General features: G+C 34.8%; 3 protein-coding genes across 3 annotated transcripts; 1 reads left to right on the top strand and 2 right to left on the bottom strand.

Annotated features, from left to right (window-relative positions):
• Window positions 1–11,853: 11,853 nt before the first annotated feature.
• Window positions 11,854–14,168, bottom strand: LOC115242713. The gene is made up of 3 exons (XM_029819222.1): window positions 14,159–14,168; window positions 12,219–14,036; window positions 11,854–12,044 (listed from the first exon to the last, which is right to left on the bottom strand). The coding sequence occupies exons 1-3, from the start codon at window positions 14,166–14,168 to the stop codon at window positions 11,854–11,856; spliced, it is 2,019 nt and encodes a 672-aa protein (XP_029675082.1).
• Window positions 14,169–23,581: 9,413 nt separating this feature from the next.
• Window positions 23,582–24,841, bottom strand: LOC115242715 (protein ALP1-like). Its single transcript, XM_029819224.1, has one exon. It carries the CDS (start codon window positions 24,647–24,649, stop codon window positions 23,735–23,737), a length of 915 nt encoding a protein of 304 aa, XP_029675084.1. The 5' UTR covers window positions 24,650–24,841; the 3' UTR covers window positions 23,582–23,734.
• LOC115242717 (prostatic spermine-binding protein-like) lies at window positions 23,647–26,142 on the top strand. Its single transcript, XM_029819226.1, has 2 exons — window positions 23,647–23,669; window positions 24,838–26,142. The coding sequence occupies exon 2, from the start codon at window positions 24,962–24,964 to the stop codon at window positions 25,397–25,399; it is 438 nt and encodes a 145-aa protein (XP_029675086.1). The 5' UTR covers window positions 23,647–23,669; window positions 24,838–24,961; the 3' UTR covers window positions 25,400–26,142.
• Window positions 26,143–27,030: the final 888 nt, after the last annotated feature.

The raw sequence follows: 27,030 nt of genomic DNA, 5'->3' as shown, positions 1-27,030 counted from the left end.
AAAGATTTATGATCTGTTACTAAAGTGAACTTCCTTCCGTATAAATATGTTCGAAAATGTTTAACGCAATATACAATAGCCAGTGCTTCTTTTTCATATGTATCGTATTTTAATTCGTTATCTGTTAAGGTTCGTGAGGCATATGCTATCGGTTGATCTTTATTTATCTCTCCTTGTGATAATATTCCTCCAACGGCTATTCCGGATGCATCGGTCGTTAAAATAAATGGTTTTGAAAAATCTGAGTATTGTAATACTGGTTTTTCACACAGTTTTTGTTTTAATATTTCAAAAGATTCTTTTTGCACGGAGGTCCACTCGAAGCGGGTGTCGTTTTTTAATAGATTCGTTAATGGTTTTGCAAATTTTGAAAAATTCGGTATAAAGCGTCTGTAATATCCTGCAAGTCCTAAAAATTGTTTAATGTTTTTAGGTGTTCTAGGTCTTGGAAATCGTTGTACTGCTTCTAATTTTTTCGGATCTGGTTTTACTCCGTCTTTACTGATTACGTGTGCCAGATAAGTTACTTCCGTTTTTAAAAATTCGCATTTGTCTGGCTGTAATTTTAAATTAGCTTCGCAAAGGCGTTCCATCAAAGCGTTGTATTTTCTTTCGTGTTCTTTTAATGAGGTCGCGTAGATAACGATATCATCCATGTAAACAAATAATTCTTTACCTTGTAACCCAGTTAATACTAACAAAAGTCCATTAGACGTTGAAAGGTAGCCGGAGCGTTTTTCAGACCAAAGGGCATTCGGTCAAATTCGTAATATGGAGTAGTAAAAGCGGTTTTATGACCATCTTCGGGGTTCATTTTTATTTTATGAAATCCAGATGCTAAATCGCATACTGAAAAATATCGAGCTCCTCCTAATTGGTCTAATATACCGACGATATTTGGTAAAGGATATGCGTCTCCGATAGTTTTATCATTTAAAGCGCGAAAATCTAATACCATTCTCCATCGTTTATTTCCTTTGGAGTCTTCTTTCTTAGGTACAATCCATATAGGCGTGTTATATGGCGATTGTGAGTGTTTTACAATTCCTCCTTCTAACAGTTCTTCTACCTGCTTGTTTATTTCCTCTTTATGAATTTGCGGAAATCGATACTGACGAGTGTTTATTGGCTGGTCATCTGTAGTAGGTATTCGATGTTGTAATACGTGAGTTGCGGTTAATTTTTCTCCAGGAATATATGAAATCGATCTTGACTGTCCGTTATTAATTTTATAATGCTTTTTCTCTCTGCTTCATTTAAATGTTCTAATCGCAATGATTCTATGATTTCGGCAGGTCGATTCTTTCCTTTTTCTTCGGAGATTGTTAGACAATTATGCAAATTATAATTTTCAACTTCTTGTTTTCTTTTATATCTTGTTTTGCGTTTTCGCATAAATTTTTCTAAAATTTCTTGAGATTTATTCAACAAGGATATAAGAATTTTTGAAGACGGTTTATTTTTATTTTTAATATTTCGTAGATTCGAATTTTTAATTTTTAAATTATATTTTTGAGCCTCTTCAAGGAGGTCTTTTATTGTAACATGAGAGGTTTTTAATTCATTATCATTTTCTTCCTTAAATAAATCAACCTTAGGAAATTTGATATCTAGGGAGGATATAGGACTTCTCCCCTTTTTGGAATAAGATTTTGCCGAAATGCATAGTGAGGTTTGGTAATTTTCCTCCTCATAATCGACAGAGCTGGGATTTTCTGACAAGGTTTGGAAACTTCCCTCCGAAATCCTAGAATTATTCCCTTCTTGAGAGGATTGGTAATTTCTCTCTTCGAGGGTTTTTAAATTAATTAAATTTTTAGGAGAGGTTTGGTAATTTCCCCCTCCAGGAATGGTTGGATTTATTAGATTTTCAGAAGAGGTTTGATAATTTCCCTCTCCAAAGATTTTTGAATCATTCAATTCTTTATTTTTCCTCTCAGTTTTATTTTTGATCTTGTCTTTATTTTTAATTTTATTTTTATTTTTATTTCCTTCTTTATTTAAAGTTTTTCCTTCGTCTTCATAGTTGATTTCTTCGATAATGATATTTTCTTCATCTTCATTTCCACCTTCATTTTCAATATTCATATAATTTTGATAATCGTATTCATTATGTATAAATGTTCTGTAAGTGGTTTCTTCTTTTTTTTTTATTTATTGGCTTTTCTGGACTGTTTAGAGCCTCGATTTTTGAATCATGGTCGTCTAATAATTCGCCCAATGGTTTTAGGCGCAAAGTCGGAATATGTACTTCCGCTTCTTCATCCAAAGTACTTATGACATTTAAATATGCCTTTCCAGCAACGTTCTCCACGATGGTGTCTCCCAAATATATTCCGTGTGCCACCTTTAGTCTTGGTATGTATCCTACTTTTAGTTTTGGATTTTCTATTCTTACATAAAATAATAATTCCGATCGCGGAGCTACTATGATGGCTTCAGGTGATAAAATTGTTATTAGTTGTATTATTCTGTCGGCAAGATTTCGCGTCATGACCAGTTTTTAAGCATAGTTGGCAAGTTATTATTCTTCCTTGCACTACATTTACTGGTCAGCGAAGTTGTGGATCTCGGAAACGACATTTCTCTGCTCCATGCCCACGTTTTTTACAAATTTGACAAACTAGGATTACGGTTCCTAAATCAGTCTGATTGCTAACTTGCTGAGATGTTTGTAAATATTTTCTGCAGTTACTGCCCTTTCTTATAACAGATTTGACAAATTTCTTTCAAGCTGTTAGTTTTTTGTCTACCTGAACTGTTATCTATTCCTTGTCGTAAATCTGTCATTTCTCGGAGCTCTCTCTCTATTCTTAAAGCGTCGGCTGCAGTCTCTTGTACATTTAATAAATTTCTTGCACTTCGTTGTTCCAATCTCTGGTTTTAACCCTCTAATAAAACACTTGCACATGTCTTTTTCTAATGATGCTTTAATATTTTGGTCAGACGACACGTTTCCCGAACTTCTATATGCTTCTAATATTCGTTTTCCAAGAATTTTTACTCTATTTGCATAAGTAATTACATTTTCATCACCCTTTTGATATATACAACCCAATTCCCCTTGTAATTGATAAACATTTTTTGCTGGTCCATAAATTTGTTTTAAGTATTTAGTTAAATGAGAAACGCTATCAAAATCTTGACCTTGTATAGTTCGGCGAGCCTCTCCTATTATCCTGGTTTTTATTATTTTGGTAAACTGTGATTCAGTCTCACTAGGCAACATAGATTTTGCTTCTTCACATCCCTCGATAAAATAATTTAATGGAATATTTTGACCGTCAAAATAAGGGACGGCTTCGACCGCGTATTTCAAAGTAGCGAAAGGGTTATTTTGAGTCATGTTGCCGTCGGTATCGCTCGAGCCTTTCTTTTGTTCGGATTTATTAAATTCAGGTATAATAATCTTATCGCAGGAATCGGCAAAATGAGACTCGGCCGCTGTTTCGCTAAACTTTTTTTCGAAATCTTTTTTAATTACCGTTTCGTCTAATGAAAAATTAATGTTTTTAGTGGTTTTATTAGGAGTGGAAGTGTGGTTTGTTTCTGATTTGTTAGATTTTGTTCGATTGTATGTTTCTTGAGCAAGTTGAAAATTTCGTTCTACTTCGTCTTTATCAGCTGTACCTCTTGTCCCTTTACTCATTTCAGTTTAAAAGATCGCACATTACAATCCCGGACGAGCCCCCAAAATTTAAGAACAGTATGTTACGTCCAGACTCGAAGAATATTTAGATAAGCTACAAGAATATGCAATAAAAAGTAGGCGGTTCCATTTAAAGAATTGAAGGTGACCTTCATGTGACCTTCAAGCAACTATTCAAGGTCAAATTAATGTCACCATCTTATGTCCCCCTCGAAATCATACAACTTTTGTCTGAAACATTTTTTTTCTAAAATGCATTGTTTACGAGATATTCCACCTGTTAGGTTTGAAATTTAACACCCTGTATATAGTTGATGTGATGTTGAATTAACGTCGAAAACTAAATATTGAATAATAACAGCAATAGGCTCAGAGTACTAACAATTAAGTGGAAAAACTGGCAAATAAGAACCAAGACGCGGGTATTGGTGCTTAAACTTATTATTGTTAAATTTTAGTAATAAATGTGTACTGAAAATATACGTTTCGGATCGTCTTTTGGTCCTTCTTCAGCATAGTTATAAATATATAAAGATTATATTGGTATTTTGAAACTTGACATACATAATGTTTGTTGTTGCAGTCAAATTTTAAATTAAAATTGGTAATCAAAAAGAAGGCTCACTAAATGCCGCATAGAGTCTGTACAAATTAGTGGAGAACGTCTAAACGCCATCGCCACACCTTATTATATTGTCACCGACGCCATATCCGTCGGTGGTTTACAACATAATGGAGCAGTAAAATATAAACCGAATTTTTTCCAAAACTTCTTATTCAATCAAAATATTTCCTAACATCCAAATCATTTTTTTACATAGTTTTCACTAACATCTAAGCACTTTTGCCACCGGATTGGCAGTTTTTTTATTCCCGTGCCCACCGTTCGTTTGGACACCGTTCAATTGCGCACCGTTCTTTTGTATACTGTTCTTATGCGCAGCGTTCACTTGGACACCGTTCATTTAAAAACAAAAATATATTACATACTTTTTTATAAAAACAATTATTTTTTTATATTAATTGATTTGTCTTATTATTCTGTACATAAAAGTATTACGGTAAGATTATCGAAAATTAAATATTTTACGAGATATTTTATTTTTTATATCATCTCAAAAAGTACTAAATAAAAAATACTTTATTATAGTGTTTTGAAAAGCTCTCGAGATAAGCTACAAAAATATGCAAAAAAATTTGTCTAACAATTAGATCGATATATACCTAAAAATTGCTATTAATGTTTTATTTTTTTTAAATTATTTAATTTTTATTCACTTTTTTATTAATTAATTCTTGAATTTAATTTAAATTTTACAAATGTTATAAATATTTTACCTGGCATATAATAGATGTTATATTTTTTATTATTAACTCACATTTTTTTTTCACGATTGACGTACTCACCGTTAATCCACTATTATTATGTACTCACCATTAATCCACTATTATTTGCTATAATTTAATTTTATAACTTGTCTATTTATAAAACTTCTCTTTATATACTATATTTATCCAAAAAGATTTGTCACTTACCCATTCTTTCTTTTTTGTGTGTAGGGGAGAAAATGCATGATGCACACCTCACCACCCAATGTGATGAGGTAGTGTGGGACTCTCACCCACTAAAAACTCCTCCTCTGCGCGACCACCTTTGCCCTTCTCGTGTTGCAAAAATCCGTTTGCGCATGACTTCCTGGGACACAACAGTCCTAACATTTACCTCCCACGTAATCCACACACGTCCTTCTCACAAGTAACACTACCCAACTGATACTCACCGATTTGAATGAAACTTAACAAGCCAGTAAAGGCAAGATATGGTCGAGATCCAGCCAGTGAAGGCAAGATGTGAGCGAAATCCAGCCAGTAAAGGCAAGATATGGTCGAGATCCAGCCAGTGAAGGCAAGATGTGAGCGAAATCCAGCCAGTAAAGGCAAGATATGGTCGAGATCCAGCCAGTGAAGGCAAGATGTGAGCGAAATCCAGCCAGTAAAGGCAAGATATGGTCGAGATCCAGCCAGTGAAGGCAAGATGTGAGCGAAATCCAGCCAGTAAAGGCAAGATATGGTCGAGATCCAGCCAGTGAAGGCAAGATGTGAGCGAAATCCAGCCAGTAAAAGCAAGATATGGTCGAGATCCAGCCAGTGAAGGCAAGATGTGAGCGAAATCCAGTCAGTAAAGGCAAGATATGGTCGAGATCCAGCCAATAAAGGCAAGATGTGAGCGAAATCCAGCCAGTAAAGGCAAGATGTGATCGAGATCCAGCCAGTGAAGGCAAGATTTCATAATTTCTTTTCATAGTCTATGAGTATAAATTCCATGATAATTGGCATTATTCTTGATATTCATGGCAATAATGAGAAATAGCTTTATCTTCTATTGCAAAAAAATGCTCCATACACAGAGAGTTAGTACACCACGCACATTTTATTACTGCAATGTTATTGCAGATTTTGCAGACTGTACCGCAATTCTTTAAACAGAAATCAACAGGCGTTTCACATCTATCTGGTTTTTCTTTAATATATCCACTTTTCTACCAGGCATATTTAATCATGTTTTGGAATCGGGGTGATGAAAATTGATTGTGGATTAATGATTGAATTTTGAGAATGTTATTCCTCAAATGTAGGTTAATATCATAGTTGTATAAGAGAATTAAGTCCGAAAATTGTTTCAGGAAGTTTTTCCACGGTCTGAATACGTAGACATCCAATGGTTGAGTGAAGCCAGTTGTTCCCGCAGGAATTGTAAGGATTTTTACTTCTTTATTACCCTTGTCTATATTTTCAAATTTCTTTTCTGTTTGTCCTGACCAAGAGTCCAAAAACAAAATAGACTTTTTGCCAGCATTAGGCAAGAAGACATCTTCAAACCATTTAATAACAATGTCGGATGTCAATTTTCCAGATTTTGTGGCAAAAACGAGGATATTATCTGCTTTGTATATTGACTTCTGTATTATCGGTCCGAAACGGCCACTTGTTTCTTGCAGAACTATTAATAAGGGGGATTTCAAGATACCATCGGCAGATATTAAAGGTTGTATTGTGTAACTGTGAGTCAAGGAATTCAAAGATTGAGCAAGACACTCCACTTTCAAAGAACCTTTTGAGGCTAATGTACGACCAGCATGTGTTTCCAAATTGAAACCTGATTGATCTGAATTGTAAACGTTTGTTGTTCCTAGCAAGCCTATCTCTAGTTTAACTTGACTCACATAATTGGAAGATTGTTCCAATAGTTCTGCTTTATTTAAAATATGCGCTTGTGTCACGAATTTATTTATTTTTCTTGAAACAATACCATGTTGTATTTTAAAGTTGTGTATCCATTTTGATGAAGCCGTAAATAATTAAGAAGGCAAATGAACTACCTCTCCTGCTTTCAAGGCCCATCTCTTTAGATCTAAATCGTGAATGGGTAGATTTCGATCAGATGCACTGTTACATTGTTCTAGAACGTATTGAGAGATATATAACAATTTATCAGTCCTTGACCCACCCTCAGCAACTTGTGCTTCCCATCGGTACAATTGTGTTACATTTATAACTTTCTTAAATCGGTTTTTAACTGATTCTATATTCCTTCTTTTCTTTTGTCCAGATCGCCAAAATTCAATTACTCTCTTCTTATAATCAATGTCTACAATTTCTCTGAATTTTGTATCGTCTTGCATAACTTCCGAAACATCTGGATTGTCTTCAACTAAAACAGCATCAGGAATCACACTAGCATCAGTACAGTTCAAAGTATCATAAGTCTCTTTAAATATATCAAAATTGATAGCGTCTTTTATCAAATCTGCAAGTTGAGAAGCGAATGATCTTTCTTCATCTGTTATTCTAGATTCTATATTGTACACTGGGTCCTCGAAAGTGAGGCATAATAACTTTAAAATATTTTTTGGGTTTAATGACATTATGAAATTTTACAGATTAACAATGCTTTAATAATATTATAACAGAGATTCAAAGTAAATTCATAGAAAGCAGAGTTTATGATTGTAAGCCTAAATGAAATTAACACAAAAAATAGTCGTGGGAACAAATGATGGAAAAGTACTTGCAGTAAATACTTTCCGAAAGAATTTTGAAAACATTCACGAGAAACAGCAGTCGTAAGAACAATTGACGTAAAACTATAAACAATGAACACTCGCCCAAGTACAGATGTGAAAATGATAATTGAAGGTATATTCGAACGAAATTCACGAGCAAGATAGCTCATAGCAAATAACTGATCAAGAAGTAATTTTGGAAAATGCTTGCTCAACGACCCCCCCCTTTTTCTGTGACTCTTACTTTACATATAATATTTTTTATATATTTTATTTTTTACTCTTCTAATTTTTTTTGACAACTGAATTACCCACCGCTGATCCACTATTATTAGCTCTCATTCAATTTTTTAATTTTTCAATTTATAAAACGTCTCCGTATACAACATTTTTGGTAAAATATTTTGGATTTCTTTTAATGAGTTGCCCTTGATTGCTCAATTCATCAATCTTAATTTTTACACAATCCCTTTTGGTTGTTCTAGAAAATGCTACATATAGTTGACCATGAGCAAATACGGGATGTGGCAAATAAATACCAACTTTTTGTAACGTTTGTCCTTGAGATTTATTTATTGTCATAGCAAATGACACTCTAATAGAAAATTGTCTTCGTTTAAGCTTAAATGGAATTTTTGCATTATTTGGTAAAAAATCGATCCTTGGTATGAAGACAATCTGACCTCGGGAAGAACCAGTTAGAACTTCTGCATAAATAAGATTAGGTTTTAAATCAGTTACAATGAACCTTGTGCCATTGCAGAGTCCTTTTTTAGTATTTAAATTTCTTAATAGGATAATTGTTGCATTCACTTTTATTTTAAGTTGATGAACTGGCATCCCAGAAAGTGTCACAGAGTTTAAAAACTCAGTCGGAAAATGCAATTGCTCCTGTGGATCATCACTCACAATAGAGTCAATTGAGAGATATTCTTTTTCTTCTCCTTCCATTAGACGAAGGATTTCGTCATTAATTTTGAATGTATCCTCATTTTTAGGACAAAGAATCGCTCGATTTGGATTTTCTCTGATCTGTTTCTTGGTGATTTTATCACCAAAAATTTCAGTAATTAATGATTCCTTTGATATAAAATCTTGAGGGATTTCAATTGTATCGAGATAGTCCATCTGTATTGTGCAATTTACCATCTCCTAGTTGCATTAGTCAATTTGCAAATTCTTTTTCATCCCCAGTTCTCATATTTTGTTTTAATTTAACCTTAATCATCAATTGGGATCGAAAGCTTGAACAGGGAGTGATAGGTTTTTCCTCCTTTTAGAAGTGTAGCTGCAATGCCAGTTGAGGCACATGGAAGGACTATCTCGTTTCTTTCTCGAATTACACTCATATGTAGGTTTTACCACTTCCTGCAAACCCATCAATACAAAATAACCATTGAGATTCATTTTCATTGTCAATTGCTCGCATTACTATATCGTACACGTACTTTTGCTCAGCATTTAATGTAACTCACACCGGAAAATAACAACACGTATTTTAAGAAATTAAACTTAATAACTTAAATAATAATCAGAAATAACATAAATAACACGATAAATAATAATATTTAGAATAATATAAGGCCAACGATCAATCGCGTTCAAACTGTATGTCAGCCGTCATTCGACTAATCGAATATAATACCAAAAACAATATTGCGCCGGTTGTTGATAAACAACCCCCTTAACGATGATCTCTCAAAGATGCAAATGTAGGCAAATAGTTCTCGAAGTTGTGCAGGCATATTTGATTTTGTTGCTTCCACCAGAGTTTTTATCCAAAGATCATCAGCTTCTATCAATTTCCTTTCAATTGCTGCATCCTTAAACGTCTCATAAAGAACTCCATCTACAGTTTTCAAATCTTCAAAATATTTAGCTCCAGCCACATGAAGTAAAAGAAGACGTAGATAAAATCTTTCAATATCTTTTATGCTTACTGTGTAAAGTCTTGAAATTATTTTGTTACCACCTTTTTTTGCGTGGCTTCCACTTATCTAAAATAAAATAATTATGAAAGTAATTTATTTTATAACCAAAATAATTAATTATTAAGAGTTTAATACCAAGTAAAATATTTATAACATTTGTAATTTAAATTATTTTTTAACATTTACCATTTTTAAATTCTTCAATTTCTCTATCTTGCTCTATTTCGCTCTGTCCAGTATAATAAATAATCACCACGTATTCTTTCTTCATCCACATTATACTCTGTTACGTAAATATTTACTGGAGTTGGATTTGGCAATTGGAAGTTCTCACATGTATTTCCATTATTTATCAGAATTTCTTGTATATGGTTTAAGGCCATATTTTCAGGATTTACAACATTGTTGTGTACAAAGTCCTCAATCATAAAATTCTTGTATTTATTCCAAATAGTTGGTACATCCGTTGGAGTTCCAAAGATGCAAATGTAGGCAAATAGTTCTCGAAGTTGTGCAGGCATATTTGATTCTGTTGCTTCCTCCAGAGTTTTTATCCAAAGATCATCAGCTTCTACCAATTTTCTTTCAATTGCTGCATCCTTAAACGTCTCATAAAGAACTCCATCTACAGTTTTCAAATCTTCAAAATATTTAGCTCCAGCCACATGAAGTAAAAGAAGACGTAGATAAAATCTTTCAATATCTTTTATACTTACTGTGTAAAGTCTTGAAATTATTTTGTCACCACCTTTTTTGCGTGGCTTCTACTTAGTTTCTTTTTTATCATAAACATAGTGATAAGGGATATCTGTGTAAAGAAAATGCATCGCATTTTTATCAGATTGATTTAATTTGAACCATGCAGTCAACGTAGTATCTCGATTGAGCTCTCTTTGAGTAGCTTGCTCTTCATTTCTCACTCTGAAATAAATCATTTGACGATTCGGCAAATGAACTGCCAGTCTTATTACTGTGTGAGACTTCATAAACAGATCGTATCCGTTCAGTCTCCACATTGCTTCTGGAGCACTAACATATCTTGCATCCAGAAATGAGTTTACTTCATCTATTTTAATTAACCTTGTGCCATCTCGTGCTTGCACTTCAATTGCAGCACAGTCAAATCCTTTATGAATATATTTATATAAGTATTTTACGCTTTTCACTGATGAACATATTTCCAAATTTATATGTCGATCATATTTCATTATTAAATATGGTGAATATGACACCACCCATCGATTGTCAACTTCTTTGCCTCTGACGATATACTTTTTCCCAAAATTCCTCCGTTGATACATGGGATATCCATTCACATTACTATTTGTTTCTTCACAAAACTCTTTTGAAAAACCTTTTGAACAATTTCCATCGTCCCCAGTACAAGGATATCTTTGGGAGGGATCTCCACAAGGACCATTGTTGCAATTTCAATCCGTTGACCTCCGAACCTGTTGGGTTGGATGTCTCGAGATCGAGAGAGATGGAAATATGCCGATACTCGCGCCGATTGGTGCGATAAGGGTCGTGGATAAAGGATAGAGTGTGATAATTGTCTTAGAAGCGATTACCAAGATCGCAGAATTCACAGAGCTTTATTGGCACACACACACACACACACACACACACACACACACACACACACACACACACACGCCCATACAACTATATAGGAGTATAACTGTACGTTAACTCTTCACTAATAGTCCTTGTTCTCGAACCGACTCGAATGTTCCGAGCTACGAGATAATGGCGGACGCGCGTGTCTGAACACGTAGAGCGGGCGCGTGTAAGCCACTCGGGCGGATACGAGAGCGTACTGTTCACTTGCGCGGGTAATCCTGACCGTATGGCCGTGCCGAGAAAACTGGACCCGAGGGGCCGATAGATCGCCGCAGTGGACTCGGCGTGTGTTCAATCCCGTAGTAAATCGGAGCACAAAAGAATGTACCGTTTCACTATGTCGGCAAAACGAACAAGAAGGCAAACCGGAAGAAGAACGCGCGATAATGGACGCATGTCGCTATCGTGGCATCGATTCATTGGATAAATCATTCCGGATATCGCGACAGCGCGGGCGCTATCTGATATCGCCGCGCTGCTCCGAAGCTCCGATCCGTTCCAGGGGGGTGGCGCCGTCTCGCGAGGCTCACGTAAGCGCGATTGCGATTCCGTCTCTCACCGAGCAATACGATAGATCGGCCACGTCCTAACAACCATGAATCATGTGCTTCAAAACTTTTACATTAAGTTCTGAATATCTTTCCTCATCAGGGATTTTAGCCCATACCATCATGTCTATGACTTCTTGAAGTCTGGACTTATCTTCATCATTTAACATCGCAAGTAAATGCAAATGTGGAAGTCCTCTTTTTTGAAACTCAATCACGCCTGCGTAAGCTATATTTCAAAATTTTTTTTTTTTTGTTAGATTATTTGAAACCTCCTTGACGTCCAAGTTAAATGTTTTAGCGACCAAATCAGGTCGGAACTCTATTAAACATTCATCAAGATTATTCTTAATTTCGGGGCATTGAGGATTGCAAGTCATCGTTAAAAAAATGTCTGGTTTACCAAACTTTCTCACCAGAGACATAGCATCTTGGTACCTTTCTTGCATGTTTCTTGGACTACCTATAAATGAAGATGGTAAAATTACAGGTATACCAGCTGTAATTTCTTCATTTCGTGCTCGATTATCTAGATGATCCATTAATCCCGAATAAAGTTCTGCTCTTAACTGAGGTTGATTTAATTTAATATAATTAAGCCTATTGGCTTCAGTTTTCATATATGCATCAAGTATAAATTGACATCTCAACTTGCCTGTCTTTTTAAACTGACTAAATTCTACTCTTGGTGCTAGCAAGTGAGCATAATAATTCATTTGACTTACTTTGAATCCTAGATATTTAGGATTAAATGATTTAAGTTCTGAATGCCATCCATCGTTTCCATATGGATATAACAAAGGATAACACATCGGATCACACCTTTTGTCCAGAATTGATATTTGTTGAACATCGTTCGAATTTTTATTATAAATCCGAATGTCTCTTTCAAATGGAGATTCTCCATCTACATTCTGAAATACTACAACTATTTCATTTGCTCTTGGAGCTTTGTATCTTCTTTGATCATGTTGAGGATCGTTTTGAAAGGACAACATTAAATTTATGGTTTCATTGCCTCTCGGATTAAGATCTTGTTCAACCTGACGCATCATTTTGAAAGTTTTGGCAAATTTATTGCATTGGTCCATAAAGCATAACAAATCTTTCATTATTTCCGAATCACACTCTTGATTAGCTTCGTTATTCATTCTATAATTTATAGCTTCTTCTGTATCTAAAAAGTAAAGCTGTGCAAAGCGCGGAGCTTGTCCATCCGCTGGGCGCATTGCCGTCGATGTCAAATGATGATATTGCCCATGAATCTTCAAGCAATAAGGAGCATTGTTCACAACATCCAATAGATTTCTATTTCCTGGGGCACCCATGGAAGCCATAGCTAAAGCGCTGTTATAAGAACGAATATTATTAAGAAAATTCTTAGATGCAGAATAATTTCCAATGTATAATTTTTTCAGAAAATCAGGACAATTTATCTGCTTTAATTCAAGCTTGCCCTTTTGGCAATAATATGTGAATTTTCCATCTTTAGACTTTTCACATTTAAAATTTAACGATTTGCAAAATTGGCATTCGACATTCATTTGGCCAAGTGTATGAATAGGCACATTCAATTCATTGCCCTTGGCAATTAGCGCAATGTGTTGATTTAATTGTTTGCATTGGTGCCTTCTCTGAGCATGTCTCTGTGCATTGTCTTCAAGTCGTTGAGATCTTACGTCATCATTTTCATATGCCCTCTTATGAGCATGTCTCTGGGCATCAACTTCACGTCGTTGAGACCGTGCGTCATCATTTTCATTTGCCCTTTTCTGAGCATGTTTCTGAGCATGTTTCTGAGCATCGTCTTCAAGTCGTAGAGACCTTACGTCATCATTTTCATATGCCTTCTTATGAGCATGTCTCTGGGCATCAACTTCAAGTCGTTGAGACCGTGCGTCATCATTTTTATTTGCCCTTTTCTGAGCATGTTTCTGAGCATCGTCTTCAAGTCGTAGAGACCTTACGTCATCATTTTCATATGCCCTCTTATGAGCATGTCTCTGAGCATCGTCTTCAAGTCGTAGAGACCGTGCGTCATTATTTTCACATGTCCTCTTATGAGTATGTCTCTGAGCATCATCTTCAAGTCGTAAAGATCGTGCGTCATCATTTTCATTTGTCCTCTTCTGAGCATGTCTCTGAGCATCATCTTCAAGTCGTAGAGACCGTGCGTCATCATTTTCATTTGCCCTCTTCTGAGCATGTCTCTGAGCATCATCTTTAAGTCGTTTTGACCTTTCCTCAGAAGTTTGAATTTTTTTTCTTTGTCGTGAGCGCCTTTCTTCGTTACTCACTTTATATAAATTTCCCCCCTTTTTTTTTTTAGGCATACTTTTTTACCTTGTACCATTTACGTATAATTATACAAAATATTATATAGTAATATTTATAAATAATAAATTTTATTGATTATTACTATTATTTTATTTAAAAAATTAAAAAAATAATTTATTTTATAATTTAAAAATTGCTTGAAATATTTTCTCTCATAATATCAATAATTAATAATGTCATCAAATATCAATAATTAATAATGCCATCAAACGCTCCGATAAATATAATAATACTGAGAATATGGCAATAGGAGCACAACAAATTACTTTATACAATTTTTATGTACTATTTACTTACTTCGTTGTTTATTAGTTCGTGCTGAAGAAAACCCAAATAGTTTTTTCGAGTACTATCTCCTTTTTTTATATCCTAATCGCTCCTTATTATTAAAATCTTTTAAAAAGATTTAACGTTCTCGGGCCGAGCTTTATATCTCGAACCTTCGAGTATTATCTCTTCTTTTATCTCCTAATCGCTTCTTATTATCAAAATCAATTAAAAAGATTTAACGTTCTCTGGCCGACCTCTATATCTCGAACCTTAGTAAATAAAATTTTAATTTAATTAATAATGCAAAACTTTCTTGAGATATTTTCGCTTATAATTAGTATCAATAATTGTAATGTCATCAAATATCAATAATTAATAATGTCATCAAACGCTACGATAAATGTAATAATGATGAGAGTATGGCAATAGGAGCTCAACAAATTAATTTATACATAAATATATTTTTATGCTCCAATTACTTACTTCGTTTTTTATTGGTTTGCGCTGAAGAAAGCCCAAATATTTTTTTCAAATATTTCCTTTCTTTTCTTTCCTGATCACTCGTTAATATCAAAATCTTGCGCTCTCAGGCACAACTTCGTTATCGAAGCACACGTGTTACGCACATACACTAACTCACACCCGAAAATAACAACACGTATTTTAAGAAATCAAACTGGATAACTTAATTAATAATTAGAAAGAGCACAAAGAACAGATAAAATCTTGCGTTCTCAGACACGACTTTGTTATCGAAGCGCACGTATTACGCACATACACGCACTCACACCGGAAAATAACAACACGTATTTTAAGAAATTAAACTTAATAACTTAATTAATAATTAGAAAGAGCACAAAGAACAGATAAAATCTTGCGTTCTCAGACACGACTTTGTTATCGAAGCGCACGTATTACGCACATACACGCACTCACACCGGAAAATAACAACACGTATTTTAAGAAATCAAACTGGATAACTTAATTAATAATTAGAAAGAGCACAAAGAACAGATAAAATCTTGCGTTCTCAGACACGACTTTGTTATCGAAGCGCACGTATTACGCACATACACGCACTCACACCGGAAAATAACAACACGTATTTTAAGAAATCAAACTGGATAACTTAATTAATAATTAGAAAGAGCACAAAGAACAGATAAAATCTTGCGTTCTCAGACACGACTTTGTTATCGAAGCGCACGTATTACGCACATACACGCACTCACACCGGAAAATAACAACACGTATTTTAAGAAATCAAACTGGATAACTTAATTAATAATTAGAAAGAGCACAAAGAACAGATAAAATCTTGCGTTCTCAGACACGACTTTGTTATCGAAGCGCACGTATTACGCACATACACGCACTCACACCGGAAAATAACAACACGTATTTTAAGAAATCAAACTGGATAACTTAATTAATAATTAGAAAGAGCACAAAGAACAGATAAAATCTTGCGTTCTCAGACACGACTTTGTTATCGAAGCGCACGTATTACGCACATACACGCACTCACACCGGAAAATAACAACACGTATTTTAAGAAATCAAACTGGATAACTTAATTAATAATTAGAAAGAGCACAAAGAACAGATAAAATCTTGCGTTCTCAGACACGACTTTGTTATCGAAGCGCACGTATTACGCACATACACGCACTCACACCGGAAAATAACAACACGTATTTTAAGAAATCAAACTGGATAACTTAATTAATAATTAGAAAGAGCACAAAGAACAGATAAAATCTTGCGTTCTCAGACACGACTTTGTTATCGAAGCGCACGTATTACGCACATACACGCACTCACACCGGAAAATAACAACACGTATTTTAAGAAATCAAACTGGATAACTTAATTAATAATTAGAAAGAGCACAAAGAACAGATAAAATCTTGCGTTCTCAGACACGACTTTGTTATCGAAGCGCACGTATTACGCACATACACGCACTCACACCGGAAAATAACAACACGTATTTTAAGAAATCAAACTGGATAACTTAATTAATAATTAGAAAGAGCACAAAGAACAGATAAAATCTTGCGTTCTCAGACACGACTTTGTTATCGAAGCGCACGTATTACGCACATACACGCACTCACACCGGAAAATAACAACACGTATTTTAAGAAATCAAACTGGATAACTTAATTAATAATTAGAAAGAGCACAAAGAACAGATAAAATCTTGCGTTCTCAGACACGACTTTGTTATCGAAGCGCACGTATTACGCACATACACGCACTCACACCGGAAAATAACAACACGTATTTTAAGAAATCAAACTGGATAACTTAATTAATAATTAGAAAGAGCACAAAGAACAGATAAAATCTTGCGTTCTCAGACACGACTTTGTTATCGAAGCGCACGTATTACGCACATACACGCACTCACACCGGAAAATAACAACACGTATTTTAAGAAATCAAACTGGATAACTTAATTAATAATTAGAAAGAGCACAAAGAACAGATAAAATCTTGCGTTCTCAGACACGACTTTGTTATCGAAGCGCACGTATTACGCACATACACGCACTCACACCGGAAAATAACAACACGTATTTTAAGAAATCAAACTGGATAACTTAATTAATAATTAGAAAGAGCACAAAGAACAGATAAAATCTTGCGTTCTCAGACACGACTTTGTTATCGAAGCGCACGTATTACGCACATACACGCACTCACACCGGAAAATAACAACACGTATTTTAAGAAATCAAACTGGATAACTTAATTAATAATTAGAAAGAGCACAAAGAACAGATAAAATCTTGCGTTCTCAGACACGACTTTGTTATCGAAGCGCACGTATTACGCACATACACGCACTCACACCGGAAAATAACAACACGTATTTTAAGAAATCAAACTGGATAACTTAATTAATAATTAGAAAGAGCACAAAGAACAGATAAAATCTTGCGTTCTCAGACACGACTTTGTTATCGAAGCGCACGTATTACGCACATACACGCACTCACACCGGAAAATAACAACACGTATTTTAAGAAATCAAACTGGATAACTTAATTAATAATTAGAAAGAGCACAAAGAACAGATAAAATCTTGCGTTCTCAGACACGACTTTGTTATCGAAGCGCACGTATTACGCACATACACGCACTCACACCGGAAAATAACAACACGTATTTTAAGAAATCAAACTGGATAACTTAATTAATAATTAGAAAGAGCACAAAGAACAGATAAAATCTTGCGTTCTCAGACACGACTTTGTTATCGAAGCGCACGTATTACGCACATACACGCACTCACACCGGAAAATAACAACACGTATTTTAAGAAATCAAACTGGATAACTTAATTAATAATTAGAAAGAGCACAAAGAACAGATAAAATCTTGCGTTCTCAGACACGACTTTGTTATCGAAGCGCACGTATTACGCACATACACGCACTCACACCGGAAAATAACAACACGTATTTTAAGAAATCAAACTGGATAACTTAATTAATAATTAGAAAGAGCACAAAGAACAGATAAAATCTTGCGTTCTCAGACACGACTTTGTTATCGAAGCGCACGTATTACGCACATACACGCACTCACACCGGAAAATAACAACACGTATTTTAAGAAATCAAACTGGATAACTTAATTAATAATTAGAAAGAGCACATAGCTCAGTAATATAGCTCAGTAATATAGCTCAGTAATATAGCTCAGTAATATAGCTCAGTAATATAGCTCAGTAATATAGCTCAGTAATATAGCTCAGTAATATAGCTCAGTAATATAGCTCAGTAATATAGCTCAGTAATATAGCTCAGTAATATAGCTCAGTAATATAGCTCAGTAATATAGCTCAGTAATATAGCTCAGTAATATAGCTCAGTAATATAGCTCAGTAATATAGCTCAGTAATATAGCTCAGTAATATAGCTCATTAACATCGCTCACTACTCGCTCGCTCATATCAACAGTATCGATATACCGTACATCGCGTCCGACTATTATAATCGCGAATAAGTAAAAGTGTACCAATACCTGTGAAATATATTAATTTATACCTAACGTCCGGGAGTGTCTTATTTCGAGCGTGGATCCTAATCCTTTGGGCGTATAAATCCCTAAAGACCTCTTCCTTAGCGGCTAGAGGCACAACAATTGTTTTCATCCTGCAATTTTTCCTTAATATATTCCTCCTTCTTGTTCTTCTTTTGACTTTTATATTCAATTACTGCAGATAATAATAATTGATCGAGCCCATTATCCAACACTGAAATTTTTTAATTATAAATTAGATTAGGTTAAATGATGATATTAAGAATAATAATAAGAATAAAAAAAATAAAATGTAAAATAAAATTATTATTAAAGTAATTTATTTTATAACCAAAATAATTATTAAAAGAATTATTAAGAGTTTAATACCAAGTAAAATATTTATAATATTTGCAATTTAAATTATTTTTTAACATTTACCATTTTTAAATTCTTCAATTTCTCTATCTTGCTCTATTTCGCTCTGTCCAGTAACACTTGTAATTTCATGTTTATTATTTTTATTCATTAATTCCTTTTCAATTTCATTCGATTTATTTATTTCTCCCATCTTAATATTTAATATTTTCTGTTTCGGTCAATTTATTTACTTTATCAATGACATTAAACATATGAAACCAGCAACTTATGTATATAGTCATTTATGAAATGACTCACGTCAAGAGATATAAACTCTTATTACCCATAAGGGGTGATTTTTTAAATTTGACAACAACATAAATGTATATTTGTGCGTGTGTGGGTGCATGTATGAGTGCGTGAGTGGATGGATGAGTGTGTAAAACTTTAAAAAAAACACATATTAGCCATATCCCAAAAATCAGCAAAATTTTTATATTTGATAAGGATATATTTGATACCAATTTCAAAAAAATCGATTGTGCGTGTGTGGATGCGTTTGTGGGTGCATAGGTGGGTGGGTGTTGTTGCAAAACTAAAAAAAAAAAACACATAGTAGCCTTCCCCGAAAAATTTGCAAAATTTTGTTATCAATTTTGAGAAAATTTCGAGAAAATCGGTTGTGCGTATGTGGGTGCGTGGGTGGATGGGTGGGATGTTAAACTAAAAAAAAAAACCACATAGTAGCCTTCCCCAAAAAATCAGCAAAATTTTGGTACCGATTTCGAGAAAATTTCCAAAAAATCAGTTGTCTGTGTGTGGGTGCGTATATGGGTGCGTGAGTGGATGGGTTGTGGGTGCGTATATGGGTGCGTGAGTGGATGGGTGGGGATGTAAAACTAAGAAAAAACCACATAGTAGCCTTCCCCGAAAAATTAGCAAAATTTTGTTACCAATTTCGAGAAAACTTCGAGAAAATCGATTGTGCATATGTGGGTGCATGCGTGGGTGCATGGATGAGTGGGTAGGGCTGTAAAACTAAAAAAAACCACATAGTATCCTTCCCCGAAAAATTAGCAAAATTTTGGTACCAATTTCGAAAAAATCGGTTGTGCGTGTGAGGATGAGTATGTGGGTGCGTGGATGGATGGGTGGGGTTGTAAAATTTAAAAAAAAAAACCACATAGTAGCCATCCCCGAAAAATTTGCAAAATTTTGACACCAATTTCGAGAAATTCGGTCCATAAATATGGAAGTAATGGTTTTGCGTGTGTGGGTGCGTATGAGAGTGCGTGGGTGGGTGGGGGTGGGGTGTAAAACTAGAAAAAGCACATAGTAGCTATCCCCAAAAAATTAGCAAAATTTTGACACCAGTTTCGAGAAAATCGGTCCATAAATATGGAAGTAATGGTTTTGCGTGTGTGTATGTGGGTGAGTGCGTGGGCGGGTGGAGTGTTAAACTAAAATAAACCACATAGTAGCCATTCCCGAAAAATTTGCAACATTTTGGTACCAATTTCGAGAAAATCGGTCCATAAATGTGGAAATAGTTCGCGGTCCGACAGACAGACAGACAATACTTATATACTAGGTGTAACTAAACAAACGCATATGGACAATACTATCAGATACAGAACAACAATTCAAATCGAAAAGTCCTGAACCATTTTTTGATCTGAGCTTTCTTTTCGTTGTTATATGATGTTAAAGTTAACTAATCAGCGCCTGTCTACAACAGAAAACAGAGAAGGTACGACGGGGATCGGAGTAGCGAGACGGCTTTCTGCTGTATAGACAGGCGCTGATTAACTAACTTTAACATCACATAAGAACGAAAAGAAAGCTCAGATCAAAAAATGGTTCAGGACTTTTTGATTTGAATTGTTGTACTGTATCTGATAGTGTTGTTCATATGCGTTTGTTTAGTTACACCCTGTATATAATAGAATAATAATAGAATATATATACAGGGTGTCCTAGACCACCCGTACACCCCTTTTCTTTCAAAAACTAAGCATTTTAGAGAAAAACGTTTTGAACAAAAATTGTATGGTTTTGAGGGGAACATAAGATAATGTCATTGGTTTGACCTTGGATGGCATCGTTAAGGTCAAGTCAAGGACACCTTTAATTTCTTAAATGGAATCCTCTACTTTTTATTGCATATTCTTATAGCTTATGTCGAGAGCTTTCCAAAGCACTATAATAAAGTATTTTTTCATTAAGTACTTTTTGAGTTATTTTATATTTTAATCTGACATATTTTGATATAAAAAATAAAATATCTAGTAAAATATTTAGTTTTCGATAATCTTACCGTAATACTTTTATGTACAGAATATTGAGACAAATCAATTAATATAAAAAAATTATTGTTTTTAAAAAAATTATTTACAATGTGTTTTTTTAAACAATTATTTGTTTTTTTTTTGCATTAATTGATTTGTCTCATAATTCTGTACATAAAAGTATTACAATAAGATTATCAAAAACTGAATATTTTACGAAATATTTTATTTTTTATATCAAAATATGTCAGATTAAAATATAAAATAACTCAAAAAGTACTTAATGAAAAAATACTTTATTATAGTGTTTTTGAAAGCTCGTGAGGTAAGCTGTAAGAATATGTAATGAAAAATAGGGGGTTCCATTTAAAAAATTCAAAGTGATTTTCATGTGACCTTGACCAATCGCGAGCGTAACAAAAACTGCAGAATGCTCGCGATTGGTTTCACTCTCGTTCCGCGTTACGCTAATCCGCGTTTCCGAGCTCCATGTAATGGCACCCTAAGAGTAGCAGTAGAAGCACTCCGGGATATACGCGATAACGTACGAAGAAATCTAAGCGCATTAAATTCAAGCGAGAATTTGTCCGAACCAGAACTCGGAGCAAACGTTGTAATCGAACGCGAATTTTCATTCGGCGAATTAGACAACAGTTTAATAGCGAATAATATAGAACTAGATGTTGAGGTCGAATCATCAATAAGTGCGTCTAGTAGACTAACACACCGCCGCAAATTCTCACTAACGTCATACGATTCGAGTATCTTTGACCCCGACGAAATCTATTGTACTCAAGACATGTATAACTCAAACGCTTCCGCATCGTAACCCATCACATCGGAAGATATCGATGAGGGAATTAAGCGATTACAAGAAGAAGTAAATAGAAACGCGACACAATCAAACGCGCAAGCTCAATACAAACCACAGAAAGAAACGAACGAAGCAGTCGACGACCTTAGGGAAATATTGCGGGAAATGAGAGAGGAAATGAGACGGGAAATTAGAAATATGCATGCCGAGATATACGATTTAAGAATTAGAGGGCCGCAACCCCGACAAAACAATGAGCATAGAACTCCGCCGGGAGAAAGAACCGAGACCGCGTACGAGTCCACACCCGAATATGTACGACATCGAAGAGGACGCGGATTTTTACCATTAAAGAGGAATGATCGCGGAATGATTCCGGAATTCGACGGATCGCCAAATAAATTGCAAGAATTTTTGAGCGCGACTACATATGCAGTAGAACATATCGACCCGTTAGATGAAGTAACGCTATTAGAAGCAGTATTATGCACGAAATTAAAAGGCAGAGCGATGCTAGACTTTCAAACGCGCACAATTGAAACAAGAATTAGTAGAAGTAAAAAGAGTACAACACATCTACAAATTGAATTCAATACGCTAAAACAGAAAAACGGAGAAAGCGCGCGAACTTACGGACTTTGAGCCGACAAACTAGCCATGGAGCTATACGAATCGATGATGAAAGGACGTCATCATACAGTAGATAATAAACGCGCAATCATGGAAATAATACAGCAACAAGCCTTAGAAAATTTCAAAATAGGATTGCAAGACAAAATTAAAACAATTGTTCGATCGCGCGGATATGCTACGTTGATGAATGTGAAATGTCAAAAATGCGGAAAAACCGGACATTACGGTCGAGATTGTCGAACTAGCCAATACGCGAATCGATTTTTATTGCCGAAATCCGACAACCCCGTGTAAATACGGTAAATAAATATTGCAATTATTGCCAAAAATCCGGACACAATCGCGAAGAATATTGGTTATTACACGGACGATCCAATAGAGATCAATCGAGCCGAACCAAACAATATAATTCGCGACCGGAAAATAAAAACCGCAAGAATAGCGAGCATGAAAAAAATAAATTTAACTCTGCGCAAAGTAGCGATGAGGAGGAAAGGAACGAAAGAAAATCGCACCGACCTGCAATTGAATATCAAGTATCACACTTTAAAAATACGCCGCATATACAGACAGGATTGGACCTTGTCACATTACCAATGCGAGAAGCGAAACGCGAAAAAATAAATTTGCTATTCGATACAGGAGCCGCAATATCACTAATTAAAGTGAAACATTTAAAAGGCGAAACGTTAATAAAAGAAGAAAAGATAACGCTCACCGGCGTAACGGGACATAAAATATGTACAATTGGAAAATTTAAGGCGACAATAACTCTGGAAAAGCGCCGAATCAAGCATACTATGTACGTTGTTAAGGATGACTTTCCGATAGAATATGACGGAATACTAGGCGTTGATTTCCTACGAAAACATCAAGCCACTTGCAATTATAAAACAAAACAATTAAAGGTAGGACAGCATATCTTAAAGCTTTACCCCTATCTGAAAATGACGTTGAAACCACGTAGCGGAATAATACAGGTCGCTACTGATAAGAACACGATAAGCGTGAGTGAAGTTTTATGAATCGTTGTATGTAATGAGCCATCCAAAATATAATGATAATGTGTTTAAAGAAAATGTTTGAAGAAGAATTGCGAAGGAAATGAACCAGCCAGGTAAGATGAATAACTTATTTTATTTATTTAACCTATATAAAATAAGTAATATACGAAAATAGTTTTTAATTTATTGTATCTTGCCATTCAACACGGCCATGTTCTGTGATAAAAAATTCCTTGAATGCGTCTCGAACAATAAATGCAGTATTTATAGCACTTCCTCCTTGTCGTGGTAAATTTTGCAAACCAGTGTCAGAGTTTTGATTATGCGCATGGTCTTGTACATTAATATTGTAGTCTCGGAAATAATTGTGCAAAATGCATATAGTTAAAATAATTTTGTCTGCATTTTCTGGCTTTAATTTCAGCCTTCGATTAAAAAGCTGAAATTTTTGGCTCAGTATTCCGAACACATTTTCTGAAACTCTTCGCGCGCGTGAGAGACGGTAGTTAAAAATTCTTTTTGATCTGTCTCCCTGAATTTGCGAACCAGGATATGGTCTCAGTAAATATTTTTTTAACGGAAATGCCTCATCTCCAACTATGACATAAGGCATAATGTTCTGCGTATTAGGAAGCGCATTGTCTTTTGGGACATCCAATTTATTTTTTTCAAGGGCTTTGGCCAATTTAGAATTGGCAAATAGACCTCCATCGCTATTCCTACCATATCCCCCTATGTCTACTGCGATGAATCTGTAATGTGCATCCACTAATGCTAAAAGGACAATGGAAAACGTTTTCTTATAGTTGAAAAATTGAGATCCATTGTTTGCGGGGGCTTGAATGACTACATGTTTTCCATCAAGAGCGCCTATACAGTTTGGAAAATTCCAAATATCCCAAAACTCTTCGACAATTTTTTTCCATTGATCTGCTGTAGGCTTTGGCATTGTTAGAGACATTAAATTCTCTATTATCGCTTCGCATACTTGGATGACAATCGATTGCACTGTTGAATGTCCGAGTCGATAATTGGTAGCTATTGTTCTAAACGAATCACCAGTAGCTAAAAACCTACAAAATATAAGTTTCATGATTCTAATCTTTTATAAAAATGTTACTGCATAGTTGAGGAACTGAGGATAAAAATGTTAAATAAGTCTTTAATTCTCTGAACTATTCAGACTTGGGATTTGGACATGTCTTTTTTTTCTCTCAGTTGCACTATGGTTATTTATATATTTTGTCAATTTCTATACAAATATTGTTCGCCTTTTTTCAGCGGCTGTTTGTAAAAAAATTTGGACAAATCTTCGAGATTCCTTCAGAAGAGCTTTGAAAAAAAAACGTGAAACAAAAAGTGGACAGGCCGCCTCAAAAATAAAAAATAGAAATTTGAAGATGAGATGTCATTTCTAATACCATTCATGCAAGAAAGGGACACATATAGTAATTTGAAACATGTCGGTGATGATGATAATGAAGATGAACCGAATGAAGACGAATATGATGATAAAAACGATGATAGAAGAGATGATCGAAATAACGATAGAGGTGATGATCGAAACAACGATATAGAGAAGGATGATCGAAACGACAATAGAGGAGATGATCGGAACGACGATAAAGATTATGACAAGGATGATAATGCGGATGAAGAGTTACATGCTGAGAATGAAAAAAAGAAAAAACAAAAAGAAATCAACAGAAAAATTATCAACTTAGCAAGGAATAAGAGAAATACATACAAACATCAAACACAACCAGAAACGGCATCAGCAGTGGTGATGAAATATTTATTAGATAAGAACAACGATAAACCGCAAATAACTCCACTGACTTAACAATCCAATGCAATAGACACGTTCTTTTCAAGTATAGCAGCAACAGTAAAAAATTTTTTTCCCTACTATCAAAATATAGCCAAATCTCAAGTATTTTCGATCATCAGTGACCTTGAAATGAAGCAAATTATGCAAGAACAACCATTTTTTGTACCTAATACACCCACGCAATGTCAACGGTCTGCACAAATGCCAGCATATCATACTGGCCTATATAATGTGTCACATTCTGTACCATCACCGTCACCATCACCATCACTATCGTCATCAACGATACAAACTTTATTTCCTACACCTTTAAGAATAGCAACTCCAACTCCATCACCATCATATTATGATTTTCCGGCAACGCCACAATTCAGCGAGGAAACAGCATATATAAAAAAATACAAAAATGTAAATTCAATAAAAAATCTTTACCGTAAACAAACTGCAAGTCTTTCTGTCGGTGAAATCGCCTCACGGAACGATGTATTTTGTTTTTGTAACATAGGTTTAATTAATTTTAACAAATCATAAAATTTGCATTGTGGCATTCTAAAATACTGTTAAAATTTGTCGTCATATTTTAATAACTCTTTGAACAATGTCCAATGCTCTCCTTCAAGTTTCCTTTTTTTCAATATTAGATGTATCCATTTTCGATTTCTTTTTTTCATTTTTTTGACTTCGGCTTCATCTTCGTCTAAAAGTATAAATATAAGAGCCAATTCATCGTCGCTGAATGATCCATCTATTGTGACTGCTAAACTTCAATCGCCAATTGACGGACGATTGCCGAAGCAATCTGAACATACACATTAATTTGTCGTGCCAGTGCCGGTGCGTGCCGTTGCCGGTACGTTACGATCCGTGCCGTATAGTCTGAATCGACCTTATTACTTATACAACATTTAAATAAAGAAGAAAAAAAAATGATAATGGAAATCTGCAAGGATTTTAGCGACGTGATGGTGAAATATATCAATTTCTACCTAACGTCCGGGAGTGTCTTAATTCGAGCGTGGATCCTAATCCTTTGGGCGTATAAATCCCTAAAGACCTCTTCCTTAGCGGCTAGAGGCACAACATTAATTGTAATACAACTTTCTATTCGTTTGTACAATAAAAATAATTAGAAAAATAATTTTCATACCTTTTTAAAGTTTGCAGTTAAATGATACGATATATCTTCTACATATAATTTTATATATTTATATTTATGTACATGGATATCATAGAGCGTATATGCATTAATTTTATTATCTTACGCTGTGATATTGGCATACAATTTATCATCTATACTGAGTTCACGGAGAGTACAACCTCGCTCCGCGCAGCTTTGGACGGAGTGGGGATTAGGCGAGAGACATCAGCGCGCTACTTCAATGCCGTATGTCGTATGCGTATCGATCGTGTATCACGCATGTGATCCGCCTATAAAACTCGAAAGAAATGTCATAATATTGAAAGCTTGAGTTGTTCTCTGTTAGTCGAATTTTATTACTCTTTTTAATTAAATTGCGATATATCTATTATATTTATTTTCTCTTTTTGCAATCTAAAAATTATTATTAAAATTTAATACTATTATAAATAAATAGGGTCCCCTTTGTCGGCTAGCCGGATCTGCAAGCTGCAAAACCAATTTT

The sequence above is a fragment of the Formica exsecta genome, unplaced genomic scaffold, assembly GCF_003651465.1.
Source record: "Formica exsecta isolate Colony F162 unplaced genomic scaffold, ASM365146v1 scaffold619, whole genome shotgun sequence".
In the NCBI taxonomy this organism is placed as follows: Eukaryota; Metazoa; Arthropoda; class Insecta; order Hymenoptera; family Formicidae; genus Formica; species Formica exsecta.
This window is presented reverse-complemented; position numbering and strand designations above follow the sequence as displayed.

Excerpts from the sequence above, each read along its gene's own strand:
- LOC115242713 (XM_029819222.1), bottom strand. Across the intron at positions 12,045-12,218 it reads GTCTCTGGTGAGAAAGTTTG|CTTACGCAGGCGTGATTGAG; the intron begins GTAAACCAGACA and ends TTTGAAATATAG.
- LOC115242715 (XM_029819224.1), bottom strand. The coding sequence starts at position 24,649 with ATGAAACTTATATTTTGTAGGTTTTTAGCTACTGGTGATTCGTTTAGA.
- LOC115242717 (XM_029819226.1), top strand. The coding sequence starts at position 24,962 with ATGTCATTTCTAATACCATTCATGCAAGAAAGGGACACATATAGTAAT.